Below are 21,227 nucleotides of genomic sequence, written 5' to 3' on the forward strand. Positions count from 1 at the left end.
TACAGCTTAAAAAAAAGTGACTTTATTCCATGACTGCTTTGAGACATTCATCAGTGGTGGCCCAGGAAGTGAAAACAAACGCATACTGACTACAGTACCAGGACAGGAGCTGTTTTTAATGGAGACACATTGTTGATCACAATTTATTTTGAAATCATGAGATGCCAGCAACAGAACAGACTGAATCAGCAGGTCAGGCTGGACAAATACTTGATTGTAGCCACAGCTGTTGGCTACAGGCAGCAGCACTGAGTTACACAACAAGGCAACAGTTTCTCTTCTACCTTCCTAACAGAACTGCCAGGTAAGGCAAAGGATGGACAGCTACTGAACTGTGGTATAAACCATGCAAGAGTAACCAATGTGAGAGGAGGTGTGTAATAAATACTTGATGACATTAGAGAAGAAGAAGGAGGAGAGGCTCATTAAAAAAAAATTATCTTCTGCAAGACATTAAAGCTATTTTAAGTATTGTCACCACCACAGTGGGCAGTCCAGTCCAGTAGTGACTAATTGGTACATGGATCAGTTTTAAAACAATATCCCTCTGACATGAGAAGGTTTAAACAAATTGTTTATCCACTTGCTAAAGCTCTGGGGTTAAAGAAGTGATCAGTAATCAACATTTATTTCACACCTAGGCAGAATGGCTAAAACGGAAGACTATTGTTCAGCTTCTTCTTCAACCACTTCGATTCTGCGAGGCCCATAGAGTAGAACATAAGCTATATGCCAGTCTCCACCCCCAGATAACCTCAGAATGTCTTCAGGTGTAACAATGCTGACTTTGTCATCATCGAATTTAATCCATTCATCTGCAAGGAAAACAACAGGATCATTTGTACATAAAATCTAAGCTTGCTTAACAGCCCCTTTGCTGAAAGGAGCTGTGAAGAGTGGTTAACACGGCTGCAATTTGTTTATTTTTTTTACCTTGTTTCCTTTTAACCCAAGACACATAATGCCCAGAGGAACTTGATCTGCCCTGATGAGTAAGCACTGCCTGCAGGTCGTAATAGCCACAATTGTTAGAACCAATATCTGAAAGGGAAAGAATGTAACGTTGAGTCCTACTTGAACGGCAGCAGCGTCTTTAACAGCTCCCAGACCAAAGATGCATCAGCCAGGCTGCAGCACCAGAGCTGTGTGTGTAAAACCCCAGCTACAGCACGGTACAAAACCACTGTGAACTAAAAGCAGCAGCTCTCATCCAGGAGAGTCTCAGGAAACTGAGGATGTTGTGCATTCTCAGGAAATAAATATGTATGCATAAATATCACTGACATAATGCACAGGGTGAGAGCTTTGGGCCTTCAGGCTCCAAGCCCTCCCCAAAACTGAGGCAACACCAGCACAACAACAACATTTTTAGAAATCCAGTTCGAGTTTTTGTTTTGATTTCAGCTTTCTACCACCCACTGACAAGGCAGTGTGCAAAACAACTGCACATTACATGCAAATGTCTTTGATATGCCTGTCCTCTATTATCACCAGCTTGTCAGATGGATGGCAATTATGCCTTTGACTATCTCAACATTTTGGTTTACCTAATCTTTCCATTCCTTAAATTTCTGTCAGTCTCTGAAGATTAATTTTCCAAAGGCATTAAAGAGAGCCAGGGTTCTCAAAGTATTTCTACCATCAGGCACACTTGAACACAAGTAAATAGAAAGTTTCTTTAAAGTAGATTTGCTTCCCTGTACTCACCATCAGGAAAAGAAAATGGTTCATATTTAACTTCTTTCTGTGCACCATCACTTTTACTAGACTAAAAAGGAGAATAAGCTGAATTAATGCAAAATGGTTTAATAAAGGCTTTAGCACAATCACATCAAATCCCAAGTCTCCATTAATTTAAATATTTTCCTAAGTCTAAATATTTTTTGTTCAACTTGAAAGAATTTCCATTACTGTATTTTCTAGGTGGACATACAAAAACCTTATCTGAAGAAGACCAGTTTTAAGCAAATATATAACCATTTTAGCACATACTGCCTGCACTGTTCACCCACCAGATTTTTGGGTTTGTTTATGAAACAATTCTGCAACTGAAGATTTATTCCTTGGTGGGGGCTTGCTAGCAGCAGAAGTGGCAATAAGAAAGTACCAGGGACTGACTCTCAGTGCCAATACATTCTGTTCAAAAATAGCACTCTTTCCTTGCTCCCATCTGTGTAAAAGAGGGGCTGCAAGCCTTATCCAAATGTTTAAAAGAATTTGCCAGGAGTTCGGCCAGGAAAAATACCAGCAAACTTTAAAAAAAAAAAATGGCTAAAACACTACAGCTCATTTGCTTTTGTCTTCATGAAAGACAAGGAAGTCAGTGTTAGAGCTATGCAGGCAGGGTAAGACATGAAAGCATTTACCAAGGTTTCAGAGTGCCGATTTTAAGCTCACCAGTACACGTACTCTAATTTTTATCAGTCAGACATGTAGCAGTGCGTTGTACAAGCCCTTCCAGCTGGTGAGCAGGGAACTGTAGGGAGCTTCCTACACTCCACTGAAGAGGGGAGCAGCCAGCAAACAGTAATATTTGAAGAGAATAATTTTGTGTAACTTACAGAAAACCTACAGAAGCACTACATTTTAATACATTTAATACATGCTGTCTGACTACAGCATTTAAAACTTCTCATCAAGCAAATATACCAAAGCAGATACTGTATTTTCATGAAAATACAGGATAAAAAGATCTAAAGCTCAGAACCAATGAGTTTGCTACATAAGAAAATAATATATTAAAATAATATATTTAAAGTTTTCTCTAGTCCTTATTAGTACCCCAATTTCAGATGGATGAATTAGTGAAGTGTCGGGAAGCTTACGTTCTTTGGCTGTTGATTTACTTTTTTGTCTTCTAGATCTTTGAATTTTGATCGATAAGAAACCATTTTTTCCTGCAGGTCTGGCGTACACAGCTCATACACATCCAACATAAGAGGAAATTTGACATCCTAGGAAGTAAAAAGCATGTAGATTTATTAGCATCGTTTGGTACTCCACATTAAAGCATTCTCCCATGGGAAGACAACACTAAGCCAAATTAAATGCAACCCTCTTCAAATTGTTGGCAACCTGACCCACTGGGAATCTGGTGACAGTATTTACCCAAAGGGCTACAATGCTTTCCCAGAAGAATGTCTAATTCAGTATAAACAAACCACTATAAATTATTACATTCAGCATAGACTAGTAATTAATAAATCAGACTGTTTATTGTTAGCTGTCATACACTACAGAAATACCTATACAGGCCTAAGGGAAAAGAAAAAAGCAGCAGACATGTAGAATGACTGTATCCTGGCAAAAATGTCCATTTGTGTTATCCAAAACCATCTTCTGAAATAGTTAAAATGTACCTTCAATCTTTACTTCCTTTCTTCCTTTTGTGAGGAAGGAGCATCTATCATGATGCTCCTCGGGCAGCCTACGAGGTCTGTCAGCCATGGCCAACAGAGAGCAAAACCAGAACATTCAGCTGTTTGCAGCTGGTTCCTGCATTTGCCCATCAGAAAGCCAGACAATTAAAATCACTAATACAGGAAGTGTTTGACAGCATAAACATCTCCCATCAACACTAGAACACTGTTCAGAGTTTGAAAGCATGGCCCTCTCCTTAGTTACACATTCTTCTCAGAACCACTGGTGAGAAGAGACCAAAAAACATCCTGGTTATTCTCATCCTGTAATATTAGCACTACTGGGGCAAATTCACTTCTGCCCCTCACCTCCTCCCTCACTCTGTTGTGGGTAATGTAGTTTGCCACACACCATCACAACTGGAAACGAAACTACTTTGTATTTGAGCAAAGAACCTGCACTGTTAATGTTTTTAAATGCAATTTAAAAGCAAACAATTTAGTAAGTAGTCTTCAAGTCTTGGTAATCTACCTGTAATAAAAACTCATGGAAAAAAGAAAGAGGAATTAAACATCAATATGCAGAAAACTTACCTTAAGAACTTTTGCATTCACAGATTCTTTCTCTTTGTAAAAAAATCTAACCATCTGAATAGTCAGGTACGCTGGCAAGCGACTAATTTTGGACTATAAAAAAAACAAATTAGAAAAAGCTATTACTTTAAATATTCACAGATCTTTTATACCTTCAACGCTGTTCATCCTAAATTACAGTCTATTCTGAGAAAGTGTTTGTACACAAACCCACAGGAATAAAACAAGGTCTCCTTTTTTGAAACTCTGTCTTAAATTTCTTGGTAGTGGATACTCAGATGCTTTATAAAAACAAATCACATGGTGTTGCAGCAATAAATTTGTGGTTTGGAACAGAGAACTGACAACATTTAGAAGAACCATAAAGAGCAACGAAAGTACCACTCACAGATTTGATATAGAGTGCATTTCTCTGCAGTGTTGGAGAGAGTTTGGTGATTTCCTCCTGAAGACGCTGTTACAAGGAAAAGTAACACATGTTCATCATAAAACACAGCTTAGAGAAAAGCACAACAGGGGTAAACAAACCATAAACTAAATCTTGTTCTGCCAGTCTCTTCTGTTGCTGCCAGCCATTACAACACACAGGATTTTGAAATTCCTTGGCAGAAAGGACCATGCCCATTCATTTCTTCAGCTCCAGGCTCATTCCTGAGCCCTGACAACACTGAGTTTATCTCTGCAGAAAATTTTGCTCCACAGGAGTAGAACTCACAATTGGATTTTGTTATTAATTGTATCTGGACTTGGTTACAAATGTATCATATCATGCTGGGAACACAACTGAAGAAAATCTGAAGGTTCCTGTGAGAAGAATATTTGCATATTTCTCAGCTCTCAGCCTCAAGCAGGCAGAGCTGCATCTAAAGTGACAGCTGGTGTCTCCTAACAAAATTCCCGGAAAGACTAGATTGGTTCTTAATGTTGCAACTTTCTTGCTACAGGCAATCCAGCATAAGAATTGTAGACTTTTTTTGGCCTGAAAGTGGAGTTTCTTTTTTGATAGTTTTTTAATTTGTGAGCATTAGCTATTTTATTCTCCTTTTCCTTCTAAATTCTGTTTAAAAAAAAAAAGGAAGAAAAAGAGATACAAAGATTATCTGAGAATCATGCAACTTGGTTTTAGTCCTGTACAAACCAGATCACTGCCCTAGCCTTACGCAGTTACTATAAAGGTTTTGCAGTAGCTCCTCTCCTTGTCACCCCAAGACATCTAGACTCTCCAAAGAGCTCTTAAAATTTCAAAATACATATATAAAAAAGCACAGACTACCTTAAGGAGTTCTACTTTAAAAAAGTTTGAGGATGATGTTGTCTCATGGAAAATAACACCCCCTTCAAAATCTGCAAAATCAAATTTAGTTTTTACATCATCTGGTGGGGTTTTAATTAGGAACCAAAACGCCACTCTACTTTCAAGTTGACTTCTGGACTTTTTGGGAACTGATTTCTGCATAAACCATGGTACTGCTCAGTCTGGAGTGAAACCAAGATAAACAAGTGGCAAACTGCCTTGCACTTGGTTACCTGCATGGGGAAGACCATGTCAGCATCAAGAAAATGCTCTGCTGAAGTCTGTTTAACATTAACATGCAACTCCCTTTCACAGCCATCTTTCATCCCAATAAACACCAAAAAGATTCTTGAAACTTTGTAAAGCTTGGACAGCAGATGCCAATTCCAAGTCACAGAATACACTCAGAATTAAGTGTATTTAGGTCACTTAGAATTTCAATTAAAAAATACACAGGCCATTTAGAACTTCAATAAAAGCTGCGATAGCTTACCAATTTTAGTCCTGTAAACAGGTATTTCACTTCTTGATTGATAAAACAGCTAAGCTGAAGCAGGTTCTCCTTTCCTTTAGTTACTTCTTCTTCTTCGGCTTCTGTACATTTCATGCTTCACAAAATTAAGGAAAACCACCATGCACCAAGAGCTGAACTACTGCTCTAGTGAGAACAACATGCCAAGCAGCACAGTAATTTGGTAATTCTGTGCTTGTGTAGACAGTACTTTTACTTCTCGTAGTACAAAAAAGATTTGAAGGAGCCCTTCCTTCAGACCAATCTGTTCCTTCGTGGCTAAGGACAAGGGGCAGCGGGGGCAGACAGCACACCAAAAAAAGTAAAAAAGGTAAAATAAGTCTTTGAGCACCATTTAAGCTGGGGCCTGTTTTTTTCTTTCTTCTCCCCCATCACCACCCAACCCACCAGACACAGAACACATTAACTGGCTGCCAACACCAAGTCACAAAGCCCTCCTGCAACATTACACTCCATTGTTGTTTATGATTAATAAAGTTCTTCTATTGCTGCTGCTGGCCAGACTTCCTGCTTCTTTCAACATACAGAGCCTCCTTTCTCTGCCTTCTATCTGTCCTCTTCACTGAAATGAAATTAATTCCTTCATTATCTTCTACGCTTTCCTTTTAATTGTTCTGTCTGTTCTCTCCTCTTTTCATACTTCTACCTCAATGCTTTTCTCTCATCCATCTCCTTCCAACCAGGTATTTTTCTGACTGCAGCTATTCTACAAATGCTACCATAATCACACTTTGAAAGTCTGCAACTCTTCTAACAAGTCTTCTTCCTAATTCTGGCCTATGCATCACTCCTCTTAGCTGCACACTCCAAGACTCCCAAGTATTTCAAGGACAACAAACATCATGACAGAGAGAGAGATGCATGACTCTCACCTTAAAAAATCCCTTTATTCCTCCTTACTACCAAGCTATGAGATACAGTACCTCATCTAAGGGGATGTTTCCTTATTTCAGACAAGCGAAATGCAGAGTGTAATTCTTTCTAAAAGTGGTGCTCAGTTTCATGACAGCCAGGATTTTGGGGTGAAGAAGTGGGACAAGAGTAATACTTGCCATGAGATGTGTGCCCCATGTGGTCATATCCTCTTTTTCTTGCTATAAAGAACCTACTAGAAACTTGTCAGCTGCATTTGTTTCTTACTCATAAAACAGTGGACACCTAAGTTATTTCTTAAGGAATCGATCAAGCTACCTTTTGTGCATCTTTAGTACTCCAAGTGTGTCAGAAACACACCCTCACAAGCCAAAAAAGCCTATTTAGGACAACAATTACTTTCAGTTGGATAAAGCATGTCAGCATCCTTGAAGCTGGTACGCACCAATCTTCTCTGGGGAGGAAATCTGCTCTTGAAATTTAACAAGGGTTTTTTTTTCCTGTAAATTTCCATTACCATTCTTCCTCCCCACATCATCCTCTCTCTCAAAGCATAATCCAATCTTCACTTTAACTTCTGTGTACTCCTGCACAACATCATGACCCTCTTCCCAGACCTACATCTTTATTTTCCATACTATTCTGAACAGTGCTTTTCATCCTCCCTGAACTCAACTGCTGAAGTGTGAAATCACCATTGTTCATGTCTTGCCTTAGTCTTTAGGATACGCTGTTTCAAATTCAATGCTGAAGAACTGATCGATTAAACTCTTCTTTTTAGAGGATGCTGCTGTAGCTCCAGAGTCTGTCTGTAAAACAAAATCTCTTATGATGTAACTTTAAATAGAATGTAAGTACAGTCTTCCGTACAGACAAAATAACCCCATTTATTTTAATTCTTTAAAGCCTATTCCTTCATCTTTCTATAGGTACATTTTCTCCTAGTCAGTCAATCCTCTTATACAGCATAAAGGTTTCAAAACAAATACACTTAAAACATGCTGCTAAAACCATCCTGAAGCACATTAACAAGCAAGATCAGAAACTCACACATCCCTGCCCCCCCAACTTAAATCTACCTTAAGTTTCAGATTGTCTTTCAAGACTCTGCCAAGAGTCTCCAGAAAACAGTTTACAGAGAAAAGAGAAAGCTGTTCTGGTAAAACCTTGGGAAAAACTTTCAGCAACTTCCTCTATCAGGTTGATTTGGTTAGCTCTCCGTTCATAACAGTTCAAGTTAAAATTGTAGCACCCTTTTTTCAGAATTAGAAGTTCTGGTGTGCTGAATTCACAGGTTATCAGGGCCACCTGCCACATATGTGAGTGTGTGTCACCAGCAGCTTGGTCCAACACTGCCTTACAAAACGCAAAGGGAAGGGTTCCTTTAGCACACTCCACAGCAGAGCTGACAGGACCATGGTAGCACTATGCTGATCAGACACATCAGAAAGCAATTTCCCTTACTGGACTCCAGACACATGTTAAAGAACTCACAAACAGATAATACTTAGCAAAAATATGTGAAATACTATTAATCCTAATTCTGGTTAGAGTAATACTACAATTACCTCCATAACTGTATCACCTTCAATGCCTTCCAGCTTCTGCTGTAGTACCCTCATCATCTGCACCCAGCACTCATTGGCATCCTAGGAAGGGAACACAACATTAAACCTGAGTAGTGGCATTACAATTTAGTAACATTAAACCCATCAGCTATAAAGACAAATGTGAGGATTCCTTAACTAAGAATTTCTCCCAATTCCACCATGCATTCTCAAAGCACTTGATATTACAGTTAACTTCTACACAACTTTTCTACAGAAAAAAACACCCCACTTTACTGGGAGTAATTATTTTCACAAGAGAAGGAAAGTCTTAAAATATTCTTGTTCTCAACTTCCAACATACTACTAATTTTAAACAATAAGCTCATAATTGGTCTTTACCTGTTGAAGGTACTGGCCTTGGTCACCTTTCTCTGCAAACTGTGGGAAGGCCATATGTAAAAACTGCAGGAGAATGATAGGTGGGATACTGGAGGAAGTTTTATCCATGGAATCAAACAAGTCTCTAAGAGCTTGAAGAAAAAGTAAGTGAATGCTTTGAGAAGTGCAGAAACAATTCAAACATGGCAGGAAGTGTAAAAAGAATAGTAAAACAGCAGAAACATTTAAAGACTGATCATTTAACAGTGTCCAATTTGATCTTCCCAAAGCAGGACCAAATTCCCCAGGTGGCGCAACAGGTGCACCTAAGATCTCCTTTGTGAACACAACTTTGAAAGCATAAAGCTGGCAAATCTGAGAATTTGGCACATAATGCCTTGTCTTTCCTGGCTGCTAACAGAAAAAAAAAAAAAATTGAGCAATTAAGATTTCATTTGGAACACATCTGAGGAACAACATTTTCACAAGAGAAACCAGAAGGCATTCACAATCTATCCTCTAGAGCAACTTAAGTTTCACCAGCTACTAGGAAAAAAAACCTTTAATAAAATATCTAGGAAATACCCATGCTTAAAGCCCAGGAAAACAAGTATGTGTATGCATATGTGCAGAGAGCTCTTAACTATGTGCAATCCAATGAATGATACTGCATGACAACACACATGGCCTTCTTTTTTGTTCCACACTCCAGCATATGTCTTATCTACCCAGGTTACAGCATTTTACATCCACAGATCACATCAAAGGCACCTGTTAATCCTCACAACAACCCTGTGAGGTAGGCAACAATCTGCATGGTCACTAATTTACAAGTGGAGAGACTAATGAATGGTACTCTTGAGTAAGTGAATATAGGCAAGATTACAGGGGATCAAGGTCAGTTGCTTCCTCTTTCAGAAATGTCTTCACTGACCTTGACAAGAGGCGCAACTGATATGACACAGCAATTAAAAAAAAATGCCATAAGTGTCATGCAGGAGTTCCTGAACAGCTCAGCACCCAAGAATTAACTACAAGTTACTTAAAACTATTAAAATTCCTAAGAAGCAGAGCTGTCACCTTAAAAGGAAAACAAGGGACATGAAGTAAAGGCAGTGAAAAGGGGAGGGGCAGGCATGGCTGTATAGAGTAACCATTGAACTTACCACCCCAAAATTCGATCAGCAGGCATACCCACAAACTGGACCTTTCCTTCCTTATATTGTTTTGTTTTTCCTTAAATGGACTGGTAGAAATCCCAGTGTCCTGGCCCAGCATCTTAGTGGGGCAATGAAATAGAGTAAAAAAAGAAAAAGCGGACAAGTAGTACCCTTGTTCAAGTGTAAAGGGTCTAACTAGAACTCTAGTTAGAGCTTGAAGATACAGGGCCACCGTGAGCTCCCACAGTGTGAGCACCCACACTACCACAACAATGAATAACTTTTGTTTTGAAGACACTACTTTCCATTCCAGTTATGAAATCTGGATCTTTAGGGCAAAGGCTAAGACACTTTCCACCGTAACAATAACGCTCAGCCAGTAAATTGTATTAAAAAATACCAATGAAATACATATCCCAGGAGTATGGTGTTGGCCTACCACTATGTGAAACAAAGAACTAAAACATTTCTACACAAAGTGATCAAATCAAAACATGGATGGATGGAGTCTGCTTTAGGAAGTTCCAATTACTTAATGCCTACATGTAAAACATGGAAGAGATACAAATTGTTTCTATCTAAGCCTAGATCACGCTTAAATATCTTTTCCCTAGCCTGCAGCTGGGTCATGTGCAGAGATAAATGCTTTGCAGGCAGGGGCAGAATAACCTTTAAAGACGAAATGAATCCTCCAGTGCCAGCAGATCTGACTTTCCTATAGCATATGCACTAAAGAACAACACAGAGAGTTCTAACTGCAAATTTCATCTGCAGTTAGCAGGAGATCACACACTTGTCTAAACCCCTGTTTCCTACTCTAAACACCAACCTGCAGTAATGTATTGAGCAGAGGCCATTTCTCCTGAAGCTCTTAAGGCACCACCATACCTAAAAGGGAAGAAAAATAATTTGCATGCAATTAAACACAAGCAAGAAGGACAGTAAGGTTTCTGAAGCAGGCAGCAGCTGGATTCATTTAAAAGAAATCTATCACCAAACCAGAAGTAACCGAAGGTAAGATTCACTCACGTTCACCTCAAAGTTTCAGCTATTTTGTAAGCAGTGCATGGAAGCAATCTTTCAGACAATAAGTAAAGGCAGACCAAGAAGTCTGGATACATCACTGCTGCTTCCCTAAACCTTTTGCCTCAGAGACTCGTTTTATTTTTAAAGAAACTGAGAAAAGGTCTGAACAAAAGCTACTCCATTTCTGAAACATTTGCCATGGCTTCTTCAGATACATGCTAAAAACCACCTTCAAGGATATATAGCAGATAAAATGCACAGAGATGGAGGGCAGAACTACTTCCTCCCTCCACAGCAGAAGCAAAACAGTGAGATGTTTTCTTGGGGAAGTATTTCCTATACTGAAAAGGTGTGGGAGTCCACCTATATGACAAGAACTTTCCACTCATCTTTGAATTCTTAAATTAGCAGCTGGATGAGGAACAGATGGACTCCACAAAGCCTTCAAGCAAAAGGAGGGTCTCACTAAATCTTGGACTGAACTTTTGAAATTCTGACCATTGTTAGATGACGAGCAGGAAACCTTCCCCTGACACGCTACAGAACAGGGAGGAGTTCCTTGGGGAGATCAGCAGAGCAGACCGTGAGAAAAGAAGCTGTAACAGCTTTCCCAAGTGAGTCCCTTCACACATCTCCTGCTGCCACACACCCTACAGCCTTCCATGTTGTCATCAAGCAGGGAAGACCAAAAAAAGGCTAAATCTCCAGGGAAGAACAGAGCTTGAATCCGAGTGCGAATGTGACTTCCCACAGACAATACAGCCACGTCTTGTATTGCAGTCTGCCAGTTTCATAGGCTGCATTTTGCCATTTGGTAGGTTAAATTTGTCAAATACTCTGATTCAGTGCAGTAACTCAAGAGTCCTTCACATGGAAATGAACAGACCTTCCAAAAATATAAACACTGATAGCCAATAAAAACCTTGAAATCAAATTTCTGTACTTCACAAATAGTTCTCAGCTCTTAATAATTAAGGTTCACCTGCTAACAGAATGAGAAACAATTTATAACTACTTAAATAACTAGTGATTACAGTAATACAGAATATCCAGTTGGGTACCAAGGAATTAAATTAACCCTAAGGTGGCAATAATGCTCTACCTAGTTCTCACTTTTTAAAAATACTCATTGTTTTCTCATTACAATTTATCTGGAGGACAAATTCAGGTACACATTGGCAGGTAATTCTTTTTTCCTTCAATATTCATAACTTTCAAGTTTCTCACATATTCCTTACCAAAAAAACCAACCAACCAACCCAAAAAAAAAAAAAAAAAAACACTGGCCATTTTCACATTTCAGTCCAGAATAACAAAAGAAACAAACAAAAATCTGAGAAGTTATCCTACAATCAGAACAAACTACCAAATGAAACAAAATTCCACAAAGGCATGTCTTAGAACTTCCCACTGTACCTCCAAGCAGCAAATGTCAGTAACATTAGAATTTCACAGCTGGAAACACTGTGCAATAGAACCATTGCAGGAAATATTCCTCAAAGGAACAGGACTCCCATATGATTGTTTTATACAGAACAGGACCATAAAAACTAACAGCAAAAAAACAGGGTTAAGAGTTCAGTAGCTTGTCTTAGAATTTTAAGCAGGTCTAGCTAAGCAAAACACATTCTCTCTACTAAAAGCCAGTTCCAAGAAACACAAAGCCTTAACTTCTTTGTTAAACCACAGACTAACACAACCATAGGAGAAACTTTAATCGATCATTATGTTAATCTTGAATAGACCTAAAGAGCAACAGATTGTTATGATAATCCATACCAGAGTTAAGATGAGCATTCCACAAAATATCTATTTCATAAGCTAAAGAAAACATTTTAGTCACGGTATTTTTGTCCTGAATCCTACCTTTTAAGGGCCTCTTTCACTTCTGGCACTGAGCGGATACACTGAACCGTAGCATTCATGTAGCAAGTGTTGCCAAGGTTTGTCAATCCACATGGCAATTCCATCTACCAAAAAAAATTCACAAGGGTGCTTGAAGGTCAGAGAGATGTGCAACCATTTTTGTATAAACACTGTAATGTGCCATCAACTTCTAAGAAAATGAATTATGCATAAAACCTGGAATATTCCATCAAACTCCATGAGGTTTTCCAGATCCATTTTATGATTATATTCATCATTTCACCATTTGATACTTTAAGGGGACATTCAGGAATGCTCTGGGGGCTTTTCTGTGCACGTTTAGTTTAATGAACATATTCTTCAAGTATGCAGTCATTCAGAAAGTTCAATTATAATCCCATTCAAGTTTTGACCTTAAAATTCTATTTCCGTGGAATTTCCACATGAATACATTTGTACAAAACACTGATGTTTTAATTAAAATCAGTTTTCAGTAAAATTCTGAAAATGCTGGAGTTCATAGTTTGAAACAAAAGCATTGTTTAAACTCCTCTCCAGAAGTTTGCAACAGATCATTAGCTTGATCTTTTCAGACAACTTGTGAATTTCTGAAGTTTTGACCAATGTGAAGGCCAACTAATAGTTCAACTAACCAGTTTCAGAAATAACTATAAACCACCATGTAACAGAATTTTTCTTTTTTTTTAACCCTGAATACTTTGCATTTGCCAGGGAAAAATACACAGTTTAATGAAACTGACGTAGGACTGCATACCGATACCAATAGATTATTTTAGGAAGAGAGAACTCATTTAGCATATTCCACAAGTGAATACATGCAGTGCAGACAACTGAAGTTTGATGTATGACAAAATTTCAATGTGATTAACTTTTTCAAAGTTAATCTGACAGTGCATCACCTCCTTGTTTGCCTCTCAGTTATCTCAGTGTCTGTGTATGTGCTTAGTCAAAAATACGTAAGTATCCTTCACCTGCAGGTGGCCTGGAAAGCACTAAATCCTGAAGCACAAACCCAGTCCTAAACTACAGATCCTTCTTCATACAGACATGCCTAAAAGTATTCCTGTTCTGCATGCACAGTTGACAACAATCACGCAACTGCTAAGTGTGACAAAGAGCTTGCAGTTCAAATGACTGGTGAGAAAATTTAGCCTTTCAAGTTATTAAGAAAGGAAATTCAGGAGTTACTTCATTAAGAAAATAATAGACTAATTATGCTCTTCCAGACTTTACTCCCATAAAGTAAAAATGTGTGTCAAACTCACTTTCGTTTTTCACAAAGCTGACCTAATACCAGTAACATGGACAAACAAAACCCCAAACACACCCCACCCCAAAACAAACCCAAGTCTCTCCTCACAGATATGAAAGACGCAGGAAATAATTCTGCATATCTACAAGGCCTTGTTTAGACAAAGTTCAGGACACTGATACAGCCAGGGCAATACAACTTTGTTTTTAAAAACATCAGCAATGCTATTTTTAGAAAATCTACTAAGCTGCCTGCTCAAAGGAAAAACAGCACTAATTGTATGACTTTTAAATTAAATCCCAGACTTCTTTTCACTGCTCCCAGCTTGGCCATCGATGTGGATTTGTGATTCTTGGTGAAGATGCTAAACAGACGTTCCAGTTTCAAAATCCACTTTTAAGCAACTGCAAGTGTTTAAAAACTTGCCATTACTCGGAGGTTTACAAGAAATCAAAGCTGGAAACATGCTTACAGCAGAGGCCAACTGCTCCTCTGTCATGTCCTCCACAAAGACGGGTCGAGAGATCGGCTCTTCTGGAAGCGCGTCTGCGGAGCCCATCATTAGTAAGGTCATCCCCTTGAAACACAGTAAAGACAGCAATGAATGCTTAAGGACAGTTATTTCCACTCAAGCCCTTGTGCTCTTAACATCCTTCAGCTATTTCCCCAAAAATAAACACCATCTTTCTCTTAGTTTAACAGAACCAATACTGCACTACTGTGACTTTAGGGCATACCTTAATTCCTCATATCTAGGAAGTAGCTATTGAGAACAATTCCACAGAATTATCCATGCTAGATGTTTCCACTGAAACATCTGGTGAGGCTGCTGAGCTTGCCTGACAAGTTCTGAGTTAAACTAGTTGAAAAGTGAAAAATAACGTAAATTACCACATCAGTACAAGCACAAAAACTAACATGTAAGGGTGGGGGAAAAAAATCAAGTTTCCATGCTTGCTGAACTAGCATAATATGAAAAAGAATCTTTTGGCATTCAACAGGAGCCCATCTACACAATTAGACCTGTCAAAGGAGGAGAAAATTACTACCTGGAGCCTTGAAACATACAGTGCTAAGAAAAGGATAAACAACACAATGAAGAGAAATTGCTCTGACAGTGTAAATAAATCACTAGAACTTGTATACAATAGTATTAAAATGAATAAAGGCAGCTATTAGCACAACAGTATGCAGAAAAAGACAAGAATATTATGTACTGGGGTTTTTGCTGAATAACTTTGCTACAATAGCTGCAGCTACAGGCTGCTAACAGATGCCTGCAACCTAGTTACAAGGGTAAGAGCAATGCTACCTAATTCACTCTGCCCAGGGAAGAACTGGAGTAAAACCTGTAACAGATGTTACAAGATATTACAAGAGACCTACAGTAACGAAAATGACACAGAAAAAACCCCAACAAAAACCTGTGGGATTCCCTGAGGCAATATTATACAGGCAAGCAACACAAACACATTCACTTTCTGTTTTCTTTTTGAACTAGCCAAAGGTACGAATCACCATTACTAATGGCTTTGTTTATGAACAGCAGCTATTTAACACAGAAGAGCAGATTTCAGCAGGCTGGTAAAAAAGGACATAGGCAGAGGTGTAACTTCAGCATCACCAACACATTTGTCCACCCTGGGGACGTGCAAGAACAAGGGTCTGCAGAGAGTGCCCAGGTTCACAAGCTGCCTCTAAACAACATCACTTATTTTTATGGTCACCGACAGCACAAAAGGACCACTGCTCTGACCCAGACCATCTCTTTTACAAAATAAATAAATATATGCTCCCAAGTACTTCAGAATAGATGGTGTGATTCCCTACTGATGCCAAAGAAAAGTTTTTTATAAATCAATGGTGAGACCTTTCTAAGTATGCTTACATATGACACGTATAAAATTATTTTTCATCAAGGTATGACCTTTTAAGAAAGCACTGCCCATTCAAACAGAAACAGCAAGCACTTTCAAGTCTTTCTTTAAATGCCAGAATAAATATAAATAAAAATAAAAAATAAATAAAAATTAAAAAATAAATAAAATTTAGTTACTGCTCAGAACTTACATTCTTAATTTTTAGGTTCCCCCAGTCATCATCCTGTGAAATAAAATAAAAGACAAGTTAATTATCTTGCAGCAAGAGACAAGCAAATATTTTCATTAATATTAATCACATATTTCTAAATATACAATTATATTTCATCCAAGATTACACAATATTAGCTATTTACATGTTATCAAGTCTTGTCTGACTAAAATAAAAAGCAGCCAAGTTGTGTTTTCAATAAGGTTCTTCATGTGTTGTTTAACACTGCTTAAATGTAAACAACTTTTTGCAGCAAAGTTGCCTGTATCTCATTACACCAATAAGCCTCCAGCAGAGAAGCACCAGGAAAAACTTCTCTTAAACAAACCAGGAGGAAAACACTTAATTCTGATTCTGAACACTAAAAAGTAGCACCCCTCCCCCCAACAAGCTGTGTTTTGAATAAATGAGTAAAGAAGTGCAGTCAGTTTAACACATACAACTGAAGATCTGCCAGAGGAACACCCAAAAATGGGGCCATTGTTCTTGTTAACACATAATAAAGTTAGACATAATACAAAAAAATTGACTTCTACCTTCAGAGTTCCTCCTTTAACCATAACCTTCTGTCTAGCTGGCTGAACTCCGGTCAGTGCAAACAACTGGGCTTTGAAGACCATTGGAGGTTCGTCAGTGTTCAGCTCCACGCCATCGAATTTCTCTTTTCCCCATTTCACATTAACTGCAAACAAAATGTTTTGAAACTTGATTATTTCCTAATACCCAAGAATGTAATTACCAAGACTTCATACCATCTCAAAACATTCTGTTTTCAACTCTTTTAAAATGGTACATAATGAAGCTATGGAGGGAACATCTTTACTATATGGCACCTCATCCATCAGAACATACAACTTCCAGCAGGTCTAAAAATACCCTACAAAACCATTGTAAGTAACATACATACTGAGAAACTTTGCAAGCAATAAGTATGTCTAACAGCATCAGAAACCCTTTAGCAGGTCTTCACAATAGCAGTCTGGAACTACCTCTCCCATTCTCTTGGCACTGCTCATTGCAAACAATTGAACTTTCTGAAGGAAGTTCAGAGGTGCGATTCCAGTTCCGTTATCCATAGCATTTCCGTTCTCCTTCAGAGGAAAACAATACAATGTTCTTTAAAAGCAAGGCCACTGACCCCAGTAAAGGTGCAGGACTGGAATTAAGATGGGAAGTGAAATTTGGTCACAAAAAGCGTAAACCTCGATGCTGGGAATGGGATAATCCAGATGAAACAGGAGCCAGAATGGCACAATGTTAATCTCACTTTGCTGAAGTTAGTAATGACCAAGAGCAGACAAAAAATGCTTGGAATAAGCTGTGTGCCTCTACAGACACACCTTTGACCACTTCCAATCACTAACACAATAAACCTTCTTTAGCAAGCTGAGATTTTGCTGAAAATCTGTAAAATACAGCATACAGTGATATCCTACATGCACAGTAAGTGACTGAAATACCAGACTTTAGGAAAGCCACATCCTTCTACCTGTGCTTTGGTTTAACAAAAATATATCGCAGCAACTGTACCTTTTTAAAACACAAAACCCTTAGAAGTCATAATTTTAAAAACCCTTCCAAAAAGGTTCGGACTTCAGATCTATTCAGTGCTTGTGATGGGTAATACGACAGAATAATCAAAAGCAAGTCTAAATGAGTTAGACTAAATTAGTCTACAAAGGAACTCAAATGACTGACTTTTCAGTTTTTCTAACAGAAAGCACCTTCTGATTTGCCCAACGTTCTGATTTTTTTTAAAACACACTTATTATTTTGCATATTTAAGACCTACGAAGCACGAGGCTTTTCCCGTTTTCCAGGAAGACAACCCACTCAGTCACTGAACAAGTCAGCTGCACAGACTTTTTGGGTTTGAATTTTTGAACAGTCAAGCATCCACTGCTAAATATGCAGAAGAGTTAGCAATTATTAATCTGTAGAGTCACCAGTTTTAACAACGCAGCACTCAGGAGGAGGAACGGAAGAGCATGAGCATCTTCTCTTCAGAGATTGCAACCAAGACTTCGTACAAAATAAAGAGAAACTTGTTAATTTGAAAACAACGGAAAGTAAGAAAAAGGAAGGACGTAATTTCCCTGCTGATCAGAAAACACAGTGCATACAATTCACAGAACGGGTCAGACTGGAATGGACCACAGAGGGTCATCTTGTCCAACCTCACTGCTCCAGCAGGGCCATCTCAGAGCACATGGCACAGGATTGTGCCCAGACCGTTCTTGAATATCTCCAATGAGGGAGACTCCACTAGATTTGGAAGAGTTCAGGAGAAATCGTGCTATATTGACATAAGTACCCCAGTTTGCCGACCACAGCCAAAATTGTGAACAAACTGTGTCCTGAGACCGCCTACAACCTAAAAAACTGAAGAGCCCAAATAGGCCAGATCTGTGAGATATTATCAAGGCAATTAACTGGTCCTGGAAGTGTCACTGGAGGTTTTGTTCTTGAAGTCTTCCATTGAAACCTTTCCTCACAGCAAGAAAAGTCAGCAGGATGTGATATAATTTAAGAAAGCTTTAACTTCAGGTTTAGGCTAATTTAGGAAGAATTTCTTCACAAAAACGGTGCTTAGACAGTGGAATGGGCTGCCCAGGGAGGTGGTGGGGTCACCACGCCTGGAGGTGTTTAAGAAAGGACTGGATGTGGCACTCAGTGCCGTGGTCTAGTTGACATAGTGGCGATTGGTCAAAGGTTGAACTTGGGGTTTTCCAACCCACCTGAGTCTGTAGCATATAATGGATTTCAAAGAGCAGAGGCAGACACACCTGAATAAACTGGGAGGCGCGGATGCAGAGTTCCGGCTCACCGGAGGGACAGCACCGCTTCCCTTTTAGCGGAAAGCCCGAGCAAACCGCGCCAGGGCCGTGCCGAGGCACGGCGGCCCGCGGGACGCGAGTGACACCCGCCCTCCCTCCCGCAGGGCCGGGCCAACGCTGCCTCCCTGCTTCCCTCCCTTCCCTCCCTCCCTCCCTCCCTCCCTCCTCCGCCGGCCGGGCCGCGCCTCCCGGGGCGCTCCCGCCGCTGGCCCGGCCGGGATCGGCGCGCACGTGCGAGGCGCCTCCCGCGCCCGCTCCCGCCGGGGCAGCGCCCGCCCGCTCCCGGCAGGGCCCGGCGGGGCGCGGCGCGGGGCGGCGGGGCCGCGCTCACCTGAGAAGAGCGGCATGGCGGAGCGGCGTGTCCCGGGCGGGCGCGGAGGGGGCGGGCGGGCGCAGGGCGGCGGGGCGCGGCGCTGGCGGGGCGGGCGGGCGCGGGCGGGCGGCGGCGGCGGCGGCGGGTCCCGGCCCCGCTCGGGCTCTCATTCAAACCGGCCCCCGGGATGACGCTGCAAGCGCGGCCGCTCGGCGGAAGCGGGGCGGGAGCGGTGCGCGCGCACCGCCGGAACGGGCGGGGCCCGCGGCGGGAGCGCCCCGGGAGCGGGCTGGAAACGGGCTGGGGCCCGGATCCCGCTAATCCTGCGAGCCGTGGGCCGAGCCACCGCAGGGGTCCGGGCTGGGGTCTGGAACGGGCCCGACCCCCAGAATGGGGTGCAGGCGGTGTTGGTGCCGCGGATAGGGAACGCCGGTGTTGGTGCCGCGGATAGGGCGCAGGGCTGGAGGGAGAGTGTGTCCGGTTCTGGGATCGCCAGTACAACGGAGACATGGAGCTCCTGGAGCGGGTCTAGAGAAGGGCAACAAAGGTGTTTAAGGGACTGGAGCATCTCTGTTGCGATGGTACGCTGAAAGCTGGGCCTGTTCGGCCTCGAGAAGAGACGACTGAGAGGGGACCATGTCAATGAGTATAAATATCTCAAGGGAGGTGCCTAGAGGATGGAGCCAGGCTCTCCTCGGTGGTACCAAGCAGTAGGACAAGAGGCAATGGGCAGAAACTGATGCACAGAAGGTTCCATCTGAGCATAAGAACTTCTTTTCTGTGCAGGTTACTGTGCTCTGGAACAGATTGCCCAGAGAGAGTGAGGATTCCCTCTGACTGGAGATACTCAAAACCATCTGGATGCAATCCTGAGCCGTGTGCCATAGCACAGGCCTGCTTGAGGACCCACTGTGGTCCCTCCCTTCCTGCCCCGTTCTGTGACTGTGATTCTGTGAGAGCTGAGGTGGGCTGTTGCACCCCCGGGGGTCTGGGCAAAAGTTGTGGTTGCACAAGGCGGGGGAAGGAAGGCAGAAAAAATGAAAAGGCTCTAGTGGGTGAAATAGGTTTGATTTATAGGAAAGGGTGAAGTGGGAGCTAAAATTATCAACAAAAGAAGTTCATTGGGAGGAGAGGAGATGAGTAATCAACCAGCAATGATTTTTAGGCTTGGTGATAGATAAGGAGCACTGAAGGATGTGTGTGATGGCAACAGCCAGGAGCCTTCAGCATGATAAACCCCAGGTTGTAAACATTAAAACCAGTAGATGCAGAGACCTGAATCTCAACTGCTTCTACAAAAACTCCTGGTATTAGGGTGTGGTTAAGGAAACCAAAGCAGTGCTTAAACATATAAAGGAGAGAATGCCAGAAAGAAACATCTCTTCCTTGGATCGCTCCTAGCTCCCACCTCTAGAAATCCAATGCACCTCTGCTGCTTACAGGTGCAGCTGTGAAGAGCTTCTGCCACAGCTTATACTACTGTCTGGTTGTTGGCATGTGCACTTCTGGATGTGTTTTTGCCATTGAGGTGATCTCCTAAACAAGAAGGATCTTTTCCTTGCTGTTCCCCAGATGTGATTTTCAGTTCCAAACAGTAGAACAATGAAATAGAAAATGGCCGTAAAAGTAATCCAGGATTTGAATGTAGGCCTTAAGCTGAAAGGCTTAGAAATTTCTGTCTTTTCAGTTTGTCATGGACAAGAAGAGTGAAAGTTGATTTTATTGTCCAGTGTAGGCTCCTAGATGTGAAAAGGAGGTTTGGGGGAGCGAGGATTACATTTCACAGAGAAGCACCAATGGGTGTTACGCTGAAATTATGCTGGTTTATGCTGGATCTTGAATTAAGATGGAGTTTACAATTATTAAAGCAATTTAAGTGTTAAAATCGACAAGGAAAAGCGATTAATCTTTTGTTACTTGGACTTGCTGATGGGAGCTTTCTAGAAAAGCTTTGATGCAGTTCTAGGGTGAGATCCTGCAGACCATCTATTAAAGTGAGAGCAGATCCCAGCTGCCTGCCTGTGAATCTAAGTGTGGGATATCTCCAGTTGAACGTTTTGTTCAATACCAATGGTGACCTA

The 21,227-nt window shown here is 40.9% G+C and overlaps 1 protein-coding gene across 1 annotated transcript; it reads right to left on the minus strand.

The window, feature by feature from the left end:
• Window positions 1-97: 97 nt before the first annotated feature.
• USP14 (ubiquitin specific peptidase 14) lies at window positions 98-19,273 on the minus strand. The gene is made up of 16 exons (XM_082289664.1): window positions 19,165-19,273; window positions 16,533-16,678; window positions 15,976-16,008; window positions 14,378-14,482; window positions 12,633-12,736; window positions 10,570-10,628; window positions 8,602-8,732; window positions 8,221-8,301; window positions 7,382-7,461; window positions 5,741-5,855; window positions 4,342-4,407; window positions 3,954-4,046; window positions 2,826-2,954; window positions 1,708-1,768; window positions 934-1,041; window positions 98-815 (listed from the first exon to the last, which is right to left on the minus strand). Exons 1-16 carry the CDS (start codon window positions 19,178-19,180, stop codon window positions 664-666), a joined length of 1,479 nt encoding a protein of 492 aa, XP_082145790.1. The 5' UTR covers window positions 19,181-19,273; the 3' UTR covers window positions 98-663.
• Window positions 19,274-21,227: the final 1,954 nt, after the last annotated feature.

The sequence above is a fragment of the Coloeus monedula genome (genome assembly GCF_965178545.1).
Source record: "Coloeus monedula genome assembly, chromosome: 1".
In the NCBI taxonomy this organism is placed as follows: Eukaryota; Metazoa; Chordata; class Aves; order Passeriformes; family Corvidae; genus Coloeus; species Coloeus monedula.

Coding starts and splice junctions, on each gene's coding strand:
- USP14 (XM_082289664.1), bottom strand. Junction 12,737..14,377: donor AGGAGCAGTTGGCCTCTGCT/GTAAGCATGTTT, acceptor TTTTTTTGGTAG/ATGGAATTGCCATGTGGATT. Junction 2,955..3,953: donor TGAATGCAAAAGTTCTTAAG/GTAAGTTTTCTG, acceptor TTTACTTCCTAG/GATGTCAAATTTCCTCTTAT.